Here is a 24,470-nt window from a genome sequence, read left to right as displayed (position 1 = left end):
GGAGTCTGGGCTGCTGTAATTACGGGTCTCCTGGGTCAAAACTAATATCCAGGCTTTCAATGACATCGTGGATGCTGCTATCTTGTCTGTACCTGCTTGGGGTGAGGATGTTAAGGTCACGCAGAGATTCACTTATTTGGCAGTGATATTCGTGTCTCCACATGTTGTAGGACAGAGTTCAATCGACGTCTGGGTTAGGCCTGGGAGTCATAGATTCACTGGATCATGGGGTGTAGTGCTGGCGGTATATATTCTGGAGAAGGAAGGTCTGAGTCTTTAAGTCCTTGGTGCTTCCAGTCTTGCTCTGCGGATGTGAGACTTGGAATCTGACCAAGGATCTGAGACGACTTAACTCCTCTGGTGCCAGGTCTCTTTGGAAAATCCTTGGCTGTCGCTGGTCAGACTTTGTGTCTAACGAGCATTTGCTAAGAGAGACTCAGATAGGATTTGTTGCCTGTATTCCCCGTGAGCATCAGGTGCAGCTGAAATGACACGTGCATCGATTTCCTGGCACAGATCCTGCTCACCAGATTCTCTCAGCGAGGGAACCTCGTGAGTGGAGGAGGCCAATGGGCTGACCATATGTGCTGACCATATGTGCTTACCAAATGTGCATATGTGCTGACCATATGTGCTTACCATATGTGCTTACCAACAGGCTGACCATATCTCACGGAGATATGGATGTGCCAGGCATCTGCAAGGTAGATGACCAGATGGAAGCCCTGGAGTACTGGCAGAAAGTGAATGTGGCAACGCGCTGCACCGGCGCATGCTCCCATACCTGACCTGACTTGACTATGTTGTACTTAATTATTACTACTTGATGTGGTTCTATCACTGCCAAAGTAAAAACGTTTGCATTAACAGGATAATGTTGTATTCCCTAGGTCCTGCACCTCCATTGAATATCACGGTGGTAGAACGGAATGTTCCGTTTGTCTCCGTAAGATGGACAGCACCAAACGATTCCAACAAAGACAGCTACAGATATCATGTGAAATGTTATCGAAACACAAGGCAGATGTATGGCACAACTGTATACAACACAGAAGTTACCATCACACATCTTGTGCCGAGAAGGAATTACATATTGACTGTAGCTTCCTACTACAATGGCAAATATAGCCAACCTGCAACAATATCTTTCACAACAGGTATTGGCCAATATAATTCACTGCTCAAAATATTTGAGAATGACAGCATTGTCACATACACAATACATTGTTGATAAATTATTATGCTTTGTCCAGAAATATCTTTTCAATGTCTTGTGTTGCATATTTTGTCCATTTAGGTCAATGCTATTCAGATGGTGTTGACAAGCAATAACAGAACACAACCTTTACCTCTTTTACATCTCTGTTGGAAAGTTCAGGTCTCCACATGAAGTAGAAATATTTGATAATATTTTTCAATAATGTTGATTGAAGCTGAACACATTGAGGTATATAAATATAGTCTCTCTTTTATTTTTCCTTCAGGGCCCTGTGGTGGAAAATTGCGAGCAGAAGGCTGGCTCTCATCGCCTGGATATCCTCAGTACATCAATTCAAACACGGACTGTGTTTGGGATATCGAAGCTCCTCTTGGGCACATCGTGTTCCTGACCGTGGTGGATCTGCATTATTATTATAATTATTCACCCTCACAGTGTAACTGGGCCTGGCTTGCTGTTGGATACAATCGGACATCACAGAGAGACATCACAATGTGCCAACGTTCAGACATCGGACGAACAATTGAATCTCCTTCCAACACACTACGGGTATTTTATCAAACAAGTGTCTATAGCAGGATGAGACGATTCAACGTTACTTTATCATCACAAGGTAGGAGTTTCCTTTCATGCCATTCTTGGCAATGCCACATTCATTGATTTCGGTATGCACCAACACAATATGCGCCAAAGATGTTTTTTATACACCGCTCCTTTCATATTCCATCTCCAGATGCTGCATGACGTCATCGCCGGGCACTGAAGGGGGCCCGGTGATGACGCACGCTGAAAGGGAGTACTCAGTTTTCACTCCGGTTTCTTTCTTGTTTTCTTTCTTTCTTGTTTGTCCGGGTGATATCTCAGCCATCCTTTCAGCTAGGAAGCTCAAATTTTGGCACAACAGTGAGCAAGTGCTTTGGCAAAAATGGTGGTGGTTGAGGTATGCTATTAGCCAATTGATTAAGAAATTATTTTACAAATATTTTTTATTGATTTTAATGATGCAATTAATCAATCAATTATTGAACACCTCTCCCTCCCAATGCCGTCTCTATTTGCAGCACGGCGGTATCGCGGGGTGCCAAAGCCGCACCGGCAATGCCGAGCTGGAGGATGTTATATATTAATTTGGTATGGGGAGGTGTACTTTGTATGTATCTGTACTTGTTGTATTCTTCCTTGATCTTTGTTGCGGTATTTTCTTCTAATTTTGGGATTTGTATTGGACATGTTTCTCCTCCTTTTTTGACATCAAAATGTGGACATCACAAGTTCAGAAAGGTGATTATGAGTAATGATGAATGTGGTGGCAGCCCAAACAGTAACTATACAGGTGGCTTTGGAAAAATGAAATAATTGATGAGGAAATTCCATTTTTTATAATACTTGGTCGAGTTCCGTATAAGAGCTAACACGTAGAACAAATAATAAAGGAAGCAGGAGACAAAAGGGGAGGAGAGAGGGAAACACAACAACAGTCGGGAACAGGGACATTGGGAGATCTGTAAAAGGGAGAGGGCTGGGGTGGGGTACCCGGTATAAATAAGATGGACACGACAATGGGATTTCAGGAAAGAAAACAGGGAATTTGAAGGACGTGGATTTGGAGTTGATTAACGGGGGTAGAAAAGATCGAGGATTCGGATGGGGGAAGAATCGAGATGGTGGTGAACAGCTGTTTTGAATAACTGGAGGGAGGAGTGGGATTAAAGAGGGTGGGTGAGTTATTAAGTGCGGAAGAAAAGAGGAATGAAAGAGTGAAGGTGTGCAGACAGTCTTGATTTTGACAGTTTCACCAGAAGAGGGTTGCTGGCAGACCTTGTCCATCCTGCAGGAATATTTGTGCGACAGAGCACAGACAGAGCAGGGGGAGCTAGGCCGGAGAGGAGTCCGTAGAAGATAGAAAGACCGCCAACCTGACTGCAGTGAAAGAGAGAAAGGCCCTCAGAGTTAGCTTCATCACGGGAGATACCAATGGTCTAAAAGCTTTGTTTTCCAAAGCGTGAAGCCGAGCTGGGTGTGAGTCAGGAGCACCAGCTCAGAGGGGAGAGCAGTACTCCATCAAACTGTGGATGAAAGCTTTGTAGGTGGTGAGAAGCTCAGCAGTGCCAAACCTCTGTTAACTGAGCCAGAAAGGGTCAGGGATAAGCTAGCGGAATGGGTATTGTGTCACTCCTTGAACCACCGGGATATTGGGGTGATGTGTATCCTTGTGCTCATGAGCGCAGTGTGGTGGCAGGCAAAATTGGTGGCCCTTTGGTCGGAGAGGCGGTCGTTAGTGCAGACTGAAGAGGACCACGTGGTGCTGGTAAATAACCTTTTTGATGCGATACGGGATGAGCTCATGCTGCCTGACCAAGTTTTTCGGTGTATGGCTTTGAGGCGATTCCTTGTGCATTGTGCGCAACGCGACTTGCTTCTTGCTAATGTGGGTCGTGCTGCCGTGCATCGGGAGCTGCCGCCTTGGCACATAGACTGAGAATATTCCGTGCATGTAAAATAGGTTCTTGTAATAAACCTCGTGTGAACACTTCGCATGACAGAGGATGCCCAGCCGGCGACTGGCTTTGGAGACCAGCTTGGAAATGTGGCTTTCAGGGCAGATGGTGAGACCGAAAATCTGGAGTGACAGAACTTCATTTATAATCCATTTTATGAAATAGTTTTAAAGATCAGACAACAGGTTAATTTTGGAGGCCTAATTTCATCTTATCAATTATTTCAAGTGGTTGTGTGTTTGTTTGTTGTTTGTGCATTTGTGTGTTTCTCTGTGCGTTTGTACATTATTTTTTCAACGCCAAACCTTTGGACCTGGAGACCCAAAATTAGGGGTGAATGTACTTCAGAATCTGGGCAGGATTTTAAGCGACCTCATGATGGTCTTATCAACCATTTTGACGCCACCAGAGGCTGCTATAAAGTGTATATATTGGGATGTCGGGTCAGGCAAAGCATGCTGTCGACTTGCAGGCAAAAGGTAACCATCATGAGGCCAATAACTCCATAGCCTGTCCATGTCCAACACGTCCCAAAACCATTGCTGGGAAAAGCTCACCCAGCCGGGCAGTGCCAGCTATACTCTCCATCCACCTCCTCCCGAGCAGTGCCAGGTACTCCGTGCTAGTAGACACATAATTTAACTTTTCATCTATATTTTAAGAACCATGCAATGTGAAGGCACAAGTGGAATGAAGCAGCATCATTTTGCCTTCGATTTTATAACATGTAAAAAAGGTTGAGCTCTGGTTTATTGGAAGATTTCCGGTACAGTACAGCATCACGGTGACGAGTGGTTTGACGGTGGAGGCTTAATAAATTAATTGACTTGTAATCCGAGCGTCTTGGATGTCTTTTCTTCCACGCAAAATTGGTGACCCTGATGTAATCCAAATGGACGGCCAAAGAGTTACAAGCTTACAACCAGTCGTCGGGAACGATCAAGCAGCCGTGCTCTTCACAGATGCTCAAGCAGCTTCATCTATGGTAGCGCTTTCAATAAAGCTGCCGACATTTTAGCCAAATTATCCGCAGTCGTGGTTTACACAAGGCGAAGCCCAATTTGACACCCAGAACGTTACTACCGAGTTGCTGCGATTCAAATATATTGTTGGCTCCCTGTCACCAGAGTATGTGATGGAGGTGAGAGATATTTTACTGCAACTTTCAGTGGACACTTCAAACATAATGGACATGTACAATGAACACTTCAAACACAAAAACAATGGAATACTGCTCTCCCCTCTGGGCTGGTGCTCCTGCCTCACACCTAGCTCGGCTTCATGCAGTTTAAACCAAAGCTTTCAGAATCATTGGAATCTCCCACAATGAAGCTGATTCTGAGGGCCTTTCTCACTCTCACCACAGGCAGGTTGGTGGTCTTTCTGTCTTCTATGGACTCCTCTCCGGCCTTGCTCCCCCAGCTCTGTCAGTGCTCTGTCCCCCAAATATTCCTACAGGATGCACAAGATCTGCCAGCAACCCTTTTCTGGTGAAACTTCTAAAATCAAGACTCTCTGCTCACCTTCACTCATTCATTCCTCTTTTCTACCACCTCTGGAACAAACTCCCTCACTCTCTTCAATCCCACTCATCCCTCCAGGTCTTTAAAACAGCTGTTCACCACCATCTCTTATCTTCCCCCATCCAAAACCTTGATCTTTTCTACCCCCGTTAAAACACCCCAAATCAACCTCTTTCAATCCCCAACTTCTTTCCTGAAATTCCTTGTAGTGTTAGTTTGATTTGTACCATGTACCCCTCCTCTCCCAGACCTCCCACTTCCACTGATCTACCGATGTCCCTGTTCTCTACTGTTGTTGTGCTTGTGTGCTTCCCTCTCTCTCTCCCCCTCTTATCTCCCGCTCCCTTCATTGTATGTTATATGTGTCTATGCATGTTTTCATGTTCAATGTGTTCGCTCTTACACGAGCCTCGATTCTGCATACAAAAAAAAATTAAAAAAATTTGAAGGTTGCTCTCAAAAAGTGTACGACTCCCTCTGAAAACCACTGCTTTCAACAATTCCTTACAGCCGAGGATGTAGGAGATCTAAGACCCTGTCATATGCAGCAGCTTCCCAGTGACTGCCACACCACCTTCAACCAGTTGCTCTTTCGGGAGTTGTTCTTGCAACGTTTGCCAGCACTTTGTCCACATGACACTTGCAGCTAATTCAGGGCTGGCATTACCCACCACTGATTATCTCATTGACATTGATGGGAAGCAAAGAGTGGCTGAGTGGGAGAATGTCTTGCTGGGAAGATGTAAGTAGTGAAGTACCACATCTCAGTGGTCAGTACAAGGACCATTATTGTTCATAATTTACATTGATTTGGATTGTGGGTTGAAAAGCAAGCTTTCTGAAGAGCCAGGTAAGTCAGAGTAAGGTGGTGATCAGATTCAGGAAAGTATTGATTCTTGCATGGATTGGGCAAAAGATTGGCAGATGCAATTTAACCTTTTCTCCAACAGCCTCATCTCAGATCTCGAGCTTTTGATACAGTCTGACATCCTTCCATGCTCTCCAAACTGTCTGCCTATGGAATCCAAGGTCAACTCCAGTCTTGGATTACTGACTTCCTCCACTTTCGTAGCATACGTGTGTATCTGCAGGATGCACACGGTCCACCAGCAACGCCCTCCGAGTTAAACTGCCAAAAATGCAGAACCACTGCTCACCTCCACTATTTATTCCTCTTTTTCCAACATGTGGAACTGCCTTCCATTCTCTGTTCAATCTCATCTTCCCTCCATGTCTTCAAGACAGCTGTTCTCCACCATCTCAAGTCCAAATCTCCATCCAAAACCATTATCTCTTTTTCACGCGTCAAACCACTCCAACCTCTCCCAAAAATTTGCTTACGTATCCATCTTCTTCATCCCTTCATCCCCTACCAGTCATCCTTACCTTTATCCCCTGGTTGTCCATCTGTCGACTTTCTCCCTCTGCCCTGCTGTTGGTGTTTCGCCTTTCTCTTGCTGGTCCATTTGTTATGTGTTTCCTGATCTGTTCTGTGTCCGAGCTCTTCCATGAGCCTAGACCTTGTCTAATAATTTGTTAAGGTGCTGGGATGGATAATAATAATGCAAATAGAGATTATATGATGGAAGGGGCAATTTTGGAGTGTGTCACACAGGAGAAGGATCTGGGGGTGGAGATACGAGTGGTGAGCAGACAGTACAATGCCAGGCAGCCTCATGTAAAGCAGCCAAGGTTTTAGGTTGTATTTGTAAGGGGCTCAATTAATCAATCAAAAGAGGTGCTTTAACACTTTTGGAATTTAGTGAGGCTCCATCTCGAATATTGTGTGTAGTTATGGTCATCACATCTCAAGATGGACATAGCTGCCATCGAGAGGGTTCAGCGAAGGGCGACTAGATTGATTCCGGGCCGATAGCTAGACTCAGCAATGAGGGGCAGATGAAGGAGACAGGACTTTGTAAATGAGAAAGTATATGGCTACAAGTGGATATGATGGGGATGTTTAAGATAATGAAGGGTACAGTGAACTCTTAAATATACTGAGGTTACATTTCTTGAAAATGCTGTGATATTCAAAACTATGATAATTACAACCAGGGTTTGGAAAAAAAAAAAAGAAGTGGGTTAGGCTCCTGTTGTTGGAGAAAATATACAAGGTGGGTGGCAGCCAAAAATACACACATCAAAATAGAAATAAACATTTCAAATAAATATATATTGGCTTTATGATGAAGTGTCCTGCTGCATTATAGTCGTAGATTAAATGTGCCCCTTAAGTAATGTGTCTAAATTCCCACCATTCCTCCCATATCTCATCATTCCCTTTATAAGGTGCCAATTTGTTTGTTATACATTGTTCTGCAGCTCCATAAACCAGCGAATAAATGTAATATATCACTTTTGTGCATCGTTTTACGCTTTAGCATCATTATTAACGTTGCGGTGTGCGAGAAACAACAAAAGGCTCGTGGTGCAAGATAACCATCACAACTCAGCTCAAAAACCACAATTGGTCGAAATTAAACCTCACAATAACGAAATCAGATCACAGAGGTTGCCCGCTGTTATGTTTTAAATTCATACGTTTGGAAAACGGCAGTGATGTCATCGGGAGTGGCCGGAATGACAGTGACGATTGGTTTTGTGAGTGTGGGAGGAGCGGATTGAGACACGGAATCAGAGGCATAAAGGTTGTGCTGCTGCTCTGCAGTGGTGAGAAAAAGTCTGTGAACCCTTTAGAATTTTCTGTATTTCTGCATAAATTTGACCTAAATGTGATCAGATCTTCATCCAAGTCCTTACAAAGAGAACCGGATTAAACAGCACACAAAAAAATCCACTTTTTATTTATTTTTTGAGCAAAATGATCCAACATTCAATTTCTTTGTAGGAAAAAGTATGTGAACCTTCAGGTTAATCAGCTCAATTAATGGGGTTATTACAGTAACGTCTTTCAATCAATGGGATGACAATAATTATGGAGTGAATTTGAGGGGCCCTGCCCGAAATGAAAAACATAAACTTTGTTCATCACCATCAGAGTCTGGTCTATCACCAAGCAGGCTTGTGGAAGCGGGTCATGCCCCGATCAAATGAGATTTGTGAGGACCTCAGAAATGCATTTAAATTACAAGTACACCGGCACACTCCGGGAGCGGCAGGGGGAGTCATGTTATGATCTTTATTGTTATTGCCAATTATTATGACTATTACTTATGTTAGATCAGGTTATTGAAAGGATCAGAACATGAATGACATAACATGTTAGAAAAGGTCATTGAAAGGCTCAGAACATGCATGACATTATAACATGTTTGATCAGGTCATTGAAAGGATCAGAGCATGCATGACATAACATGTTAGATCAGGTCATTGAGAGGATCAGAACATGCATGACATTATAACATGTTAGATCAGGTCATTGAAAGGATCAGACCGTACATGATATAACATGTTAGATCAGGTCATTGAAAGGTTCAGACCGTGCATGACATTATAACATGTTAGATCAGGACATTGAAAAGTTCAGACTGTGCATAACATTACAACATATTAGATGAGGTCATTGAAAGGATGAGAGCATGCATGACATTATAACATGTTATATCAGGTCATTGAAAGGATCAGAACATGCATGACATTATATCATGTTAGATCAGGTCATTGAAAGGATCAGAACATGCATGACATAACATGTTATATCAGGTCATTGAAAGGATCAGAACATGCATGACATTATAACATGTTCGATCAGCTCATTAAAAGGATCAGCCCGTGCCTCACTAGTCCAAATTCCCGATTGTAAAATTTACTTCAGTGAGGATATCGGAGCGGAGGCGGGGGGCTGGGGGGGGGGCGAGGGGGGTTGGGTGCAATATCGCAATTCACAAAACCCCTTGAGGAGTGGGGAATATTGTTTCATAATATCATTAATATTGTTATAAATTTGGGATAGAGGGGATATCTAGATCTAGGTAGGTCTGTGTCGGTATCTAGCTTCGTCTGTCGTGGGTAGCTTGAACCACCTCGATGTTCAATAAGTAGTTCTGTGTTTAGTCCGGTTTGTCGGATCAAGGGTATACCTGTGAACATACAAGGATGTTCGTGTGTTAAATAGTTGTAGGGACTAAGATAAGACCCCTGTGTGCCAGACCTGGTGATCATTCCTTTGTCCCTTATGGCAACGCACTCTGATAGACACTTAGATCGGCCCTTAGTGGACCACATTAATTAAATCCCCTCCCTTACGATAAAACTGACTAGAAAGACAAGCAGGCAGCAGCCGTGCAGTGGTACACCATGGCCTTCAGACATTGCACAGGCAGGCTGGGAGCCACACCCAGGAGGACTCTTGATTGGGAAGGGGGAGGTGCAAGCAATAAGCAGGGCACCGATTGGCAGAGTAGGGTAGGATGTGTGATTGGTCGAGGAAGGGACAAAAAGCTTCCCCGTGATTGGAGGGTAAAGCAGGACTTGTGGTTGGCCACCGACCAATGGCATGGGAGCAGGGTGCCAAACGCTCGACCAATGGGAGGGGACGGAGGAGATCAGAAGATTCGGGAAGGTTAGAAGCGACGGACTGATTGGAGGAAAAGCGAGCTGACGTGAGAAGATCGCGAGTAAAACCACTTGCTCGCCAGCATTTTGCCCCCTTCTCTTCTTCCCTTGGCCTTCTCGCTTTGGCTTCTGCCTTCCCGGACATTCCTTCCTCCCTCACCCTGCTCGTTTGGTCCCTTCATCTGCGACTCGCTTGCCATGAACGTTGGGTGCATCGGAGGGCCATGCCGAACCCGAGGAGGACGTTGCACGGCTGCGGAGGCGGGTTGCAGGCCCGCTGGCTCGCTTCGCGCAGGGACGTGAGGCCTGCCGTGCACCGGCGGACGTGGGCCGAGCAGCGCGCGAACGGGGGCGCATCAAGGCCTTTCTTCGCTCCAACCGGAGCCGCGTTGGATGATGGACGTTACACATCCAGAGACAGATAAGCTCGCATCCACAAACGCAAACACGACGATTCTTTTATTTACTGAGTTCCCTTGTCTTGTATGTGAAGTGTGGTGTGCGGGATCTCGATTTAGGAATCATAGTTATTTACCGTCACGTTTCCTTGTTCTCAGGTCCGTAATAAATATTTCTTTGTTGTGCATTTCACATTCATTTCGGTTTGAGTTAATTTCCACAGGGAGAAGACATCGTCGGGGCCGGAAAGGTAAGCCGCGGTATTTCCCCCGGGCCATGTATAGAACCGCCATTGATTGAATAAACGCCTTCATTAAACTCGATCCATCCGTGGTGACGCTCGGTGTTAACTGAGCCAACCACACGACAATATTATTCTGTCATCATGTGTTATTCCCCTCGCCTGAGGAGAGGGTATTGCATTTGAGTCCGTTTGTTTGTCTGTTTGTCTGTCTGTTTGTCTGCATAGATTAAATATGATTTTCGCTGCAAACGTTGATCCGATTGACAGGAAATTTTCACCATACGGGCAACTTCATCTGTATAATTTTTCATGATAATTATGACGTCGTCGGTCACGTGGTTCAGTCACCATCTGGGAAAAACCGAAAAACATTGCACCTCTATATCTCCAAAAACGCTGAATAGAAAAAATTGAGACATGGCTCATTGTAAAGAACTCTCCATGGGGAATAAAATATGTTAATGATGATGTCATAAATCGACAAGTACAAAACTTCATCCTGTCGAGATGAAATTTCTTGAGCATAATCTAGGAATAAATTAGTTTAGAAAAAAAAAAAATGATGACATCATCGGTCACGTGGTTCGGCCCCCATATTTGTTTTAACACAAAAGCCGTAAAAACCACTGAAAATAAATCCTGGCGAGGGTTTGCAATCTCTGATTGCTCTTTCATGTTACTTTTGGAATGAGAAGGAGCTTTGGAAAAACGCCACAAAAACGTCCTGGAAGAACTCTACAGAAATGGCAGGAAGGGTCATGTTATTAACCCTTGTGGGGTGTATAGACTGCAGTAGATCTACGATCAGGAGCGATCTACGTGATAAGCAAAGACGAATGTCTGGATTTCTCCAAATTTATTTGTTCTTTTTTTTTTTTTTTTTGTATACAGAGTCGAGGCTCGTGAAAGAGCTAACATTTATCAAACAAACAAGCAAACAAAGTATATAAAGAGGGGAGCGGTCGACAAGATGGGGAGAGAAGGGGAGGAAGCACACAAACACAACATTTGAGGGCAGGGACATCGGGAGATGTGTGGGAGGCAGAGGGCCTGGGGGGAGGCAGGATAGGTTTAAAACGCAAGGACACCAAGGACTTCCAGGAAAGAAGACAAAAGTCACCTAAAAAAAGTGGATTTGGGGTGAAATTAGCGGGGGCAGAAAAGATCAAGGTTTTGGATTGGGGAAGATAAGAGATGGTGGTGAACAGCCGTTTTAAAGACCTGGAGGGAGGAGTGGGATTGAAGAGAGTGAGGGAGTTTGTTCCAGAGGTGGGAGAAAAGAGGAATGAAGGAGTGAAGGTGAGCAGAGAGTCTTGATTTTGGCAGTTTAACCATAAGAGGGTTGCAGGCAGATCTTGTGCGACCTGCAGGAATATTTGGGGGACAGAGCCCAGAGAGAGCTGGGGGAGCGAGGCCGGAGAGGAGTCGGTAGAAGACGGAAAGACCACCAACCTGCCTGCGGTGAGTAAGTGAAAGGCCCTCGGAGATAGCGTCATCGCGGGAGATTCCAATGATTCTGAAATAAAAATTCTGAATTGTTAAACAGCATTATCGACTACGTATTAAAAAAGGTAATCAAACGTGTTTGTGGTTTATAATATTTTTACTTCCTGCAGAGGCCGTTGCTCCCACGAAAACGCCATGATAAGCTATTTATACATGTTAACATGGCAGAAAAAACCCCTTGGGGAGGTGGGATATTATTCGTATTGATATTGTTTTGTAAAAACATTAATATTATGCTATTATCGTCAGTTTTGTTATTCGAAGCGGCCTTGCAAAAACGCCACGATAAATCTAATTTAACATTTATATACACCTCAACATGCATCCCCATTGGCGACAATGGTGGGTAAACCCCGCTTGGGGGAGAAAACCCCCCCGGGGGGGGGGGAGCGAATGAATGTGCTACATCCTTCATTGTGCAACCCTTAGTCATCCTGTCAAGTTTGGTTGAGATTGGATCAGTAACGACGGAATTTATTGCGGTCAAAAAAAATCATCAGACAGACAAACAGACAGATGCCAAATTGTGTATTTTAGTATGAAAGGCTTCAAATATTTAACAATTTTCCATGTAATGAAAACGTACTTTGCTCTGTTTTCAACACATTTTAAAAATCTATAAAAATTAAGAGGTGATGTTGAGTGTATGAAACGTTTTTCGTTTTTCACATTTTGTTGTGTTGAAGCCTGACGTTAAAATGGATAAATTTAGATTTTTTGTTGCTGATATACACATTATACCCATAATGCCAAAGTGGAATTTATTTTTTAGAGATTTTTTACGAAGAAATTAAAAATTAAAAGCTTAAATGTTTTGAGTCAATAAGTATTCCACCCCTTTGCTATGACACTCCAAATTGAGCTCAGGTGCATCCAATTTCCTTTGATCGTCCCTGAGATGTCTCTATAAGTTGATTGGAGTACACATGTGGCCAATTCAATTGATTGGACATGATTGAGAAAGGAACACACCTTTCTCTGCAAAGTCTCACGAGATCTTTGTCGGCGAGTCACGTCTTTTCGAAGCTGTCCACACTCTCACGCTTTCGAAGTTAAGTAATTGTTCACAATTGTGTTTTTGTCGAAACTGTATTTACCTTTCGGTGTGTGTACCTGTAGTGTGTCCTTCGGGAGATTATCGGTGTTAATTTTTCATACTTGTATAGAAAATCGTCGGTTAATTCGTGTCGCGTCTTTTGAGGCCTTGTAGGCTACCGTGTCCTACCTTGAGGCTTTTTTTTTCTCTCTGTGGTCAGTAGAGGAAAAATGTTGTTTCTGGACCACCCTCATTTCTCCATTCACTTACATGTAAATTTTCATCTCACCCTCACTTTTCTTCATTTCCCCTTAACACCTCTATTCCTACCCCCTTGATCTTATGGATGTTTGAACCCCTCTTAATATCAATGATCAATGTTGTCTAGTAGACCACTCAAACAACGATCCTACAAATATTTGTTTATGCGTAGGAAATCATTTAATTCTCTTACCACTCCCATCACCATCTAATAAATTAACAAAGAAGATGTTTGAGTTTGGTTCTTTATCAAGATATTTTAACTGAGCTAAGATAAAATGATAAACCTCCCTCAATGTTCTTGTTTGAGCGCCTCCAGTGCCACACACCATTTTAAATTAAAGTATATATTTTCCTGACAACCATCAAAGTTTTCTGTCCATTCAAAAATATTTCCATCTTTTTCACCCAACTCACCGGTATTTAAATTAATTCTCCTATTTGTTTTGTGAACTTTTTTACCAGTTGCCTTTTCAATAAGTCTTATTTGATATTTTTCACATTCATTATGTTTTCCATTTATATACCAAGGTTGATTACACCTCCACTCTTTAGTCTGGTTGATACTTGGTTCTATCATTTATATATTCATAAAAAAGGTGGCGGTAGCCCGTTAAAATCCCTAACCCCCTTTTTATCTTATCACTAAGATAAGGGAGACTATCAATTCCATTTTCTAAAATAAACCTCTTATCATCAAAAGCACCCAATGCTTTCTTATTCACCTCTTCTGAATATAGTTGATGTTTATAACTTCTTATTGAATTAATCTTTCTGAACTCTTCTTTCTTTGTTGTGAAACAATTATAAAAATTTTCAAAGTTTATTGTTTCTTTAATAACATTTTTCTTTACACCTTTTAACTTCTTATCAGTCTTTTCAACGTTATTCACAATGTATTTATAAGCATAAGCCTTAGACCTCAATCCCACAAATTCACTCATAACATTTCCTCCCAATTCATCCTTGAACTTTCCTATCACCTTTTTATTTTTAGAAGAGAACAACTCCCTCTCTGTACTATAATTACTAGTGTCATAGATATTAATATCCTCTTTCATGTCTGAATAAACATCATCAGTATTAATTTTCAAAATAAAACTATCTGTATCCATATAAAGTAGATTAACATCATTTTGATATTTCTCCCTCAAGTTATTGTAAAAGTAATCTTCCATTAATGACTTTGATAAATCAAGAATTGATGTTCCAATATAAATAGGTTTGTCCATTTCAATACTCTCTTTAACCAAATGGATCGCACAAAAGTTCTCAGTAAAGACCTCGGCTCTTATAAAACTCGGTCTATTAATTAATTTTGATGCTTGTTCCCAAGATGTTGATAGTCTGATATTTTGTCTTTTCCTCACATTCTCCATGGTCTTACCAAAGACCGCATTTATTCATCAATTTATAAAAGTCTTTCTCAAAATCTGTTTTTGACTCTGTTCTTGTTTGCGTATTAAAATCAATGTACTCCTTTAACCAATGACTTTGATTGAACTTTAGGACCCTAAGGATCTTACCTACTCTTAGACCTTTTGATAAATATTGTCGCAAATTTTTTTGGTGTAGAACATAATTTTTAAGGTCATATAATGTAGTAAGTAATTTTTCTGTTGATTCACCGATATCAAACAATCGTTGATAATCACTCAACCATTCTTTCTTTGGACTTTCTTTCTCACAAGCCAATGGAAGATCTTTATGTTTATTATGAAGTTCTTCGGGATATTTTAAATCAACCTCAAAATAACAACCAACCTTTGAATCAACCAATTCTTTTTGTGTAAATATACATACATCTTGTAAAACCTTTTTGTATTCTTTTTCTTTTACCCATCTAAGCTTTCCATAAGGAAGAGCCTGAGACATTGCCCAACCATACAGGTTGTTCGCATCATAGTACATCAAGTAAGAACTCTCTTTCGTTGAATCATAATTTGGAAGATATTTGTTATTTGCTCTTACGTATCTGCTCAAGCAGACTTGTGAAATTCCTCCTCTTTTAGCCTTTTCAATCATCAAAAGCATTTCAACATCGGTTATCAAATCCAAAGCTTGTTTTGTCATTTTCAACATCACACTCCAAGCCAATCCAGGTGCTGTGTAATAGTGAACAGGATCCAATCCATATCCAGCACGACAAACAGATCTAAAAACCTCAAACACATTGGCCAATAAAAGCACATCAGTTTTGAGATACAAACATGATACTCACCAAGATTCTTGATGTTATATTTTTCCCAAACATTTTGTGTGTGTACATAATCTTTATCAGATATATGACTGTTATTTAATTTGTTATCGAAATTTTCTTTTGAAGGAAGTTGTGTTTCATTGAATCTCTCAAATGAGTCCCTGGTGTTGGGCTAGCGGCTAGGGTGCCGGCTTAGGATCCTAGGATCCTGGGTTCGAATCTCCGTCGATCGCCGAATTAATGCCAGGGGGGTTGACTCAGCCTGTCATCCTTCCGAGGTCGGCTAATTGAGTACCAGTTCACTGGTAATTCCCTGTTTGTCGTTGAAGGCGGCAAAAAGGGTTGGCGTCAGGAAGGGCATCCGGCCGTAAAACATTGCTTCAAAAAGGGGACCAAAAAACAACAACTACCACGGTCCCCGAAAAGGCCAACCCCCGCTTTGCGGGGAAAAATGGCCTCTAAACGGTGGTTTGGTTTTTTTTCTCAAATGAGTCCATATAGTCATAGGGATAAATTCCCTTTTGTGTTCGTAAATCTTTGTCTGAAAAATACTCAGAAAGACATGGAAACTCTTTTAGATTTTGAACCATCGCGTTGAACCACTTCCATTTGAACCATTTTGAACCAGATTTTGAACCATCGATTAAACTTTTGTATAATTTAATCGTTTTCTGTCTCACCGCGTGCGCGGCCTGGTTTCTCTCGGCTTCCCTACCCCCATAGGTGTTCTGTGAATTTAAGTTCTTTCCTTTGCTGTGTTGCTTATTTCTTAGATTTTCTCTTCTCCCCCTAACTTCCCCGAACATCGACCACTTGTCTAACGTTTTAAATCACTTCAAAGTCTCTTCACGTCTCTTCTCGTCACGTCATGTCACGTCTCTTCAAAGTTGTCCATGCGCGCACACTTTCGAAGTTAAGTAACTTAACATTTGTGTTTTTGTCGAAACTGTATCTTTCTTTCGGTGTGCGTAACTATTGGTGTGTCTTTAATAGTATTCTTGGTGTTGGTTTTTCATACCTGTGTACAGAATCGTCGGTTAGTTCGTGTCGCGTATTCTGACGCCTAGTGTAGTACTAGTAGGCTACCGTGTCTGTAGTACTAGTACAGTGTGTCAGTGTAGTACTGATGTGAAGTACAGTGTATCAGTGTATCAGTGTAGTACTGACGCTATCGTGTCAGTGTAGTACTGACGCCTAGTGTAGTACTAGTAGGCTACCGTGTCTGACCTTGGCTTGAGGCTTTGTTTCTGTCTCAGCGGTTCTTAGATTGCGCTCGCAATTACTTTCGGTCTCTATTTTTCACGTTTCACGTTCGGTCTCTGTCACTGTTTTCATCTCAACTAAAAAAAAAAAAAAAAAAAAAAAATCCCTTCTCTGTTCTTATCCGTTGTTCGTTCTTATTTGTTCGTTGGTGCTTCGACCACATTGTTCGTGATCACGTGTTCACGTCGTTAAAAAATGTTTCAACTGTCCCCTGAAGAACTGTATTCTGTCATATACTATAACACCTTTTTCTTCTTCTTCTATAAAAGGATGCTTTCGACTTGCTCACCAAATCTATTCATTCCAAAAAAAAATTCCATCTCTTACAGTTACAGTGCCTCTTTCATACATTCCCTAAACTCTCCAGAACTCCACCCATCCTTCAGCGTCCTCAAATGTATTTTTGATTCGAAGGTCTCAAGAAACTCATTTTGCAACAAATGTTCGTTTCCCATTAATCGTACACTTTCTAAAATCCAAACTCACCCCTCCCCACCAAATCTTCCCCATCACCCCTTCCCTCCAAAACTTCCCCATCACCCCTTCCCTCAAAAACTTCCCCATCACCCCTCCCCTTCAAAACTTGCCCATCACCCCTCCCCTCCAAATCCACCCCCTTGCCCCTCCCCTCCAAATCTTCCCCATCACCCATCTCTTTCAAATATTCCCCCTTGCTCCTCCCCTCCAAATCTTCCCCATCACCCATCCCTTTCAAATCTCCCCCCTTGCCCCTCCCCTCCAAATCTTCCCCATCACCCATCCCTTTCAGATCTCCCCCCTTGCCCCTTCCCTCCTAAACTCCCCCCACACCCCTCCCCTCCGAGACCCTCCCTCACTCCTCCCCTCCTAGACTCCCCTCTCACCCCTCCTCCTCAAAGCATCCTCCCCGCGTCTTCCCCCTTCCAACTTTCACCTTCATCTCCCTCAACCTTCTGCCTCACTCTTCCCCATCCTCAAATAACACCTCACTGCGCCTCACCCAATCACCATCAAACCTTTTGTCTGCCCCATTCTTCCCTTGATCCAAGCTATTCTGAAATCTCTGACACACCTTCAACAGCTCTCCCTACCTCTTCCTCCTCTTCCACATCTTACCCTACCGCCCCCCCCCCACCCCTGTTCTGTATCCGATGCTCCCCCTTCCTCTTCTTTAACAGTATGGACCTCAAACATCCGGGGCCTTCGCTCAAACTTGACTGATCTCTCCATACAGGTTGCTTCTGATAAACCAGACGTGATCTGCTTAACAGAAACTTTCCTCCTTCATGATGTCTGATTCCTTGGTATCTCTCCCAGGTTACTCCCTCCTCCGGTATGACAGACCTGAGCCTCGTCCTGGAGGGGGAGTTGCTATCTTTATAAAAAAACTCTCTTCCTCACTCGCCCTGCACTGCCCTCTCTCCACCTCACCCCCAGGAATACCTTTGGCTATGGCTTCCCCTTCGCTCCCACCTTTTGTTCATATGTGTGTTGTACCATCCACCAAACAGTGATGACTCCATCTACATCTCGCTGTCTGATAATATGGACCAACTTCTATCTACCCATCCCAACTCTCTCTTCCTCATATGTGGTGATTTCAATTGTCACCATGCCAGTTGGCTGGGTGTGGGTTCCTCTCTCACCAGCCATGGCTCTTCAGCAAAGGATTTCTGTGACTCACTGGGACTGACACAATCTGTCAATTTCCCGACCCGGATCTCAGTCAACGGAGCATCTCCTCTTCTGGACTTGGTTATGCCAAACTTCCCTGAAAATGTCTGCTGCTCTTCTTCTGCTCCAATCGGCTCATCTGATCATGTGCTTGTTAAAGTGGACATCTCTCTGACCATTCTCAGAGAGCCTCCTCAGCGTCGACGAGTCTGGCATTTCACTCAGGCCAACTGGCACGGTCTTCAAGCAGCCATCAATCATCTGGACTGGTCTCCCATCTCTACCGCCTCTGACATCAACTCATCCTGGGAATTCTTCCAAAGTAAATTGCTCTCTCTCATGCACAGATTTATCCCATCTCGTCTTCAGTTGTCATACCCTTCCTCCCATCCATGGTACACGGAATCTTGTGGTGAGGCTATTGCCCAGAAACAACTTGCTTTCGTCTCCTGGAAAGCAAATCCAAAGGAAGGAAATCTCATTTCCTTTCACAAAGCCCGAAACAAGTGTGTGTCTACCCTCAGGAGAGCCAGGAAACAATATCTCTCCGTTCTCAGGACAGAACTCTCTTATCTGCCTCCCTCTTCCAAATCCTGGTGGCGTCTGGTCAAATCTGTTTCTGGTGTTTGTTCCCCCTCCATCCCCTCCCTCACCTCAAATGGCCACACGGCTGATTCCGCACGTGAAAAAGCTGAATGCCTCAACTCTGTGTTTGCCTCTAAATCTTGTGTCCCAAACCCATCCCTCTCTGTACCCACCGTACTCAGTCGTACCCAGCTGCTCATGGACTCTGTGTCCTTTCCTCCTGACAAGGTGGAAAAGTTTCTGTCAACCCTCGACTCTGATTCTGCAACTGAACCTGACGGCATCAGCCCACGGGTCCTAAAATCCTGTTCTTCCGCTCTTTCACTCCCTCTCTGTTCTCTTCACCCTCTCTTTTGCTCAAGGTCATCTGCCATCTGCTTGGAAATCTGCCAACATCACCGCTTTGCACAAAAAAGGTGCAAAAACAGATCCCAGCAACTCCAGACCAATCAGCCTTCTCCCAATTATCAGCAAAGTCATGGAATCCATCATTGCTTCAGATATGAAATCTTTCCTCTTCTCCAATGGCTTGATCTCTGATCATCAATTTGGTTTCAGACCTGGTCACTCTACTCTGGACATGCTGCTTCTGCTTTCTCAACAATGGATGGAGGTCCTCAATGCCAAACAGGAAATTAGAGCTGTCTCCCTTGACATATCACGTGCCTTCGATACGGTCTGGCACCCCGCTCTGTCACCAAACTCTCCTCTTTTGGTATCCATGGAAATCTCCACGCATTGCTGGCGGACTTCCTCTCTAGTCGTAGTCAACGTGTGGCCCTGAATGGGTTTCTCTCATCTCCTCTTCCTGTTCAGGCTGGAGTTCCCCAAGGCAGTGTTCTGGGCCCTGTGCTTTTTCTGGTCTTCATCAATGATCTCTCTGACTCTCTTGAAAATCCTCTCTATTTCTTTGCTGATGACTCTACTCTCTGTCGCTCCATTCTTCATCCCTCGGATCGGCAGTCTGCAGCCTCCTCACTCTCTGCAGACCTGGACAAAATCACAGACTGGGCACACAAGTGGAACATGTCTTTCAATCCTGACAAATCTCACACTCTTACGATGTCTCTCCGAAAAGACCGACTGGACAACCCTCCCATCCACTTTCTGAATAATCCTCTCCAAGAAGTTCTGTCACTCAAGCTTTTGGGTCTCACTATCTGCCATGATCTTTCCTGGGAAAACCACATTTCAAATCTGGCCTCCAAAGCCATTCGCTGACTGGGCATCCTCCGTCGTGCGAAGTCCTTCCTTGGCACATCTGAGCTCCTCACCACATACAAGCTTTCATCCGCAGCTCAATGGAATACTGCTCTCCCCTCTGGGCTGGTGCACCTGCCTCACACCTAGCTCGTCCTCACGCTGTTGAAACCAAAGCATTCAGAATCATTGGAATCTCCCGCGATGAAGCTAACTCCAAGGGCCTCTCACTCACTCACCACAGGCAGGTTGGTGGTCTTTCCGTCTTCTACCGACTCCTCTCTGGCCTTGCCCCCCCAGCTCTCTCTGGGCTCTGTCCAGCAAATATTCCTACAGGTCGCACAAGATCTGCCTGCAACCCTCTTATGGTTAAACTGCCAAAATCAAGACTCTCTGCTCACCTCCACTCCTTCATTCCTCTTTTCTCCCGCCTCTGGAACAAACTCCCTCACTCTCTTCAATCCCACTCCACCCTCCAGGTCTTTAAAACAGCTGTTCACCACCATCTCTTATCTTCCCCCATCCAAAACATTGATCTTTTCTATCCCCGCTAATTTCACCCCAATTCCACTTTTTTGAAATGCCAACTTCTGTCCTGGAAGTCCTTGGTGTCCTTGTGTTTGATACTTCTGCCACCCCCCTCCCCCCAAGCCCTCTCCCTCCCACACATCTCCCTGCTCTTAAATGTTGTGTGCCCTCAAGTGTTTGTGTGCTTCCCCTTCTCTTGTCTTCCGCTCCCTCTTTTTATATATTTTGTTTGTCTGGTTGATTTGTTTGTGAAATAAATGTCAGCTCTTTCACGAGCCTCGATTCAGTATACAAAAAAAAACCAAAAAAAAACCAAGTTGGCCAATGGACTTGCCATGAATTTAAATGCATCAAGAAATCTGATATGAGTTATAGGAGATGCATGAATTGTTTTTGTGAATGAAATGTATTTCTGATCCGTGTTAGGAATTGCTGAAATGTCTCCAGATGTCTTTGAAAGTTCATTAATAAATAGATGCGTATCATAATGAGCGTTGTTATGAAGAAAGAAAGGAATGAAAGAGGGGAGTTTGTAATTAATATTACAACTTTGATGAGCCAGACCTATATATTTACCAGTGAGATGACAATGATCTCTAACCTTTAGGCTTTCACCAATTTTTTCCTCACAAATATGACAGACATTGTTTTTCTAAATTCCCTTTTCTCTTCACTCGTCAAGGACATTGGTTTATTGGTTTCTCTCATTATCTTGGTTAATCGAACACAGTCTTTTTCGAGTCGTTTCACAAACTCCTCTGGGGCATTTGAGCCTCGAAACTCCTCTAACTTGTTATATTCATCACCAACGGATGATTTGATATAATAACAAAAACCACAAGGAGTATGTTTTTGATATTTATTTGTGTATGATTCTTTTGGAACTGGAGAAGCAGTATCTATTTTTTCTGGAATACTTTCAAAATCAGCATATATTACAAACGGATGTTTGATCATTTTCTTTTCATCTTTGAATGTGATCAGTGAGCCTTCTTTAGGCATATTGATTACCGTTGATTTATGATCACCACAATAATTTGAATGTTTATCTAATCTTTCTTGTGTATGGAAGAAGTTAAGACAACGCATACAAATATATATTTTATTTGTTCTTTTACATACATGTGGTTTTATTAATTTTGTAATATCTTTGATGTATGTATAATGTGAATTTTCCTCTGAATTAAAATATACAGACTTGGCATTTAATATGGAATATTTTTTTTTTCTTGACTTGGGTTTACTTTCTTAACTCAGTATATCAATCTGGTGAGTTTCTTTTACACTTTGGTGATTTATTTGTTAAAAGAACCATGTCACTGATTGTCTGTAGCAGCAAGAAGTCAACAACTGGATCATATCACAGGTGGCATGGCAAAATGTACGGACAGGTGCATTTGATGATTGGCTTCACAGTCGGGTATACAAGGGTTGTTGCGTTCTGTATTGGTGGAAAACAACTGCTGCACGTCTCCAAAAGTTATTGCCGCTTCCTCTGGAGATGGTCCGTCAACTTGACAATGCTGTTTGTCATGGAGTGGTGGCTTTACGAAATTACGGCATGAAACAGCGTGCTATTGCTCGGCAGTATGGCATCACTCAAGGTCAGGTGTCAAAGATAAATAACCACCTTTAGAGGCCATTTTTCCCCGCAAAGCGGGGGTTGGCCTTTTTCGGGAACCGTGGTTGTTGTTGTTTTTTCGGTCCCCTTTTTGAAGCAATGTTTTACGGCCGGATGCCCTTCCTGACGCCAACCCTTTTTGCCGCCTTTAACGACAAACAGGGAATTACCAGTGAACTGGTACTCAATTATCCGACCTCGGAAGGATGACAGGCTGAGTCAACCCCCCTGGCGTTAATTCAGCAATCGACCGGGATTCGAACCCAGGATCCTAGGATCCTAAGCCTGCACCCTAGCCGCTAGCCCAACACCAGGGTTAGGTCAGGTGTCAAAGATCCTGAAACGAAATGCTCAGAGGGGTGTCCCTACAACAAGGCCAGGACGTCCCCTCAGAACCACAAGGAGGGATGATCGCCAGCTGCACCGGTTAGTCCGCAATGGCCGTACCAAGTCAGCTAATCGGCTTAGGGCTGAGTGGCAGCAACTGACAAATGTGCCTGTATCCAGAAGGCTAGTCAACCAATGACTGGTTCAAGCAGGCTATCCTGCCAGGCGTCCCCTGAGAAAGCCACGCCTGACCAGACAACACCGCCAGCGCTGATTGCTGTGGGCCAGAGAGCACCGTCAATGGCAGCCAGGACACTGGAATCACGTGATCTTCAGTGACGAGTCTAGATTTCTGGTCTATCGTCAAGATGGCCAAGTCCGAGTGCGCAGACAAGTGCATGAAGCCTACAACAAAGATTGTATAGTGCCAAGAGTCCAAGCTGGAGGTGGTTGGGTGACCGTTTGGGCTGCTTTTCATGCAGGGGGCAAAACTGACCTGCTTGTTCTGAATGGAAACCTGGACCAGTTGAAGTACAGGGCCATTCTGGAAGAAACATTGCTTCCATTTGCTCGTGCAGCCTTTCGAGGAAACTGTCTTCCAAGATGACAATGCACGGCCTCATCGTGCTCGCATGATCCAACACTTTCTTGCTGACCGTGTTGCAGAGCATATGGAGTGGCCTGCCATTTCCCCGGATATGAATCCGATAGAGAACTTGTGGGCAGAATTAACGCGTCAAATCGACCACTTGGACCAGCAGCTGACCTCTGTGCGTGAATTGCAGCAGGCTATTGTCACTGCATGGCAAGCGATTCCTGTCCAAACCTTGGCAAATCTCGTGAACAGCATGCTACAACGTGTACGTGCTCTCCTGAATGCTCGTGGGGGTTACACGAAGTACTGAACTGTAATTTTACTGTCCGTAATCCCAGTCATACTTTAAGTTTTGTTTTTGTTAAAAAAAAAATTGGCTAATGTGCAAAATAAAGAGATACTTCTGGAAAACGTACAGAAGTTTAATACAGTACTGTCCATTAATTATGTCCATTAAAATAAACCCTGGTGTTGGGCTAGCGGCTAGGGTGCCGGCTTAGGATACCTAGGATCCTGGGTTCGAATCCTGGTCAATCGCTGAATTAGCACCAGGGGGGTTGACTCAGCCTGTCATCCTTCCGAGGTCGGCTAATTGAGTACCAGTTCACTGGTACTTCCCTGTTTGTCGTTAAAGGCGGCAAAAAGGGTTGGCGTCAGGAAGGGCATCCGGCCGTAAAACATTGCTTCAAAAAGGGGACCAAAAAAACAACAACAACCACGGTTCCCGAAAAAGGCCAACCCCCGCTTTGCGGGGGAAAATGGCCTCTAAAGGTGGTTTTTGTCCATTAATTGAGTTCGATATCAGTTTACATCACTTTCAAGGATCAATTTATTTGTTTCGAAATATCAAATGTGGTTTTTGTTTCTTTTAAAGGTCACATTAACAAAATCTAGAATAATTTCAACATAATTCCAATGAACTTTTGGTTCTAAGACATCTTGAAAAGTAAGTTCACCCCCACAAAAAAAATATTCCATATTAAATGCCAAGTCTATGGAAGATTAATATGAGTTTGATCTTTTTTTATAATTTGCAGAAAATTTTAAAACCAGAACGTTGTTTGTTTCTGTTAGACCATAAACATTAACTGATAAATTATTCATCTTTTCAAATTTAGGAATATTATTTAATGTCATTTGGAAAATTTAGATCTTTTGTATTCAACGTATTCTCATATTTTTTATAATGAGATACTCTTTCAACATGACTATCTTGTGGATGTAGATGTGCTAGAATAGACCAGAGAAAACATTTATTTTCTTTATTTTTGTTATTGATAACTGCTTTTCTATT

General features: G+C 43.2%; 1 protein-coding gene across 1 annotated transcript in view; it reads left to right on the top strand.

Moving 5' to 3' along the window:
• Positions 1 to 24,470, top strand: part of LOC137425804 (fibronectin-like) — a 1,588,206-nt gene that overhangs the window by 884,449 nt on the left and 679,287 nt on the right. Inside the window, exons 5-6 of the mRNA XM_078775189.1 lie at positions 891 to 1,157; positions 1,485 to 1,832. Of these exons, the coding sequence (XP_078631315.1) occupies positions 891 to 1,157; positions 1,485 to 1,832 (615 nt within the window). The remainder of the gene's footprint in view (positions 1 to 890; positions 1,158 to 1,484; positions 1,833 to 24,470) is intronic.

This window comes from Myxine glutinosa, chromosome 4, assembly GCF_964187855.1.
Source record: "Myxine glutinosa chromosome 4, kmMyxGlut1.1, whole genome shotgun sequence".
Taxonomy (NCBI): Eukaryota; Metazoa; Chordata; class Myxini; order Myxiniformes; family Myxinidae; genus Myxine; species Myxine glutinosa.
The sequence above is the reverse complement of the archived record's forward strand: the minus strand, read 5'-3'. Positions and strand labels throughout refer to the sequence as shown.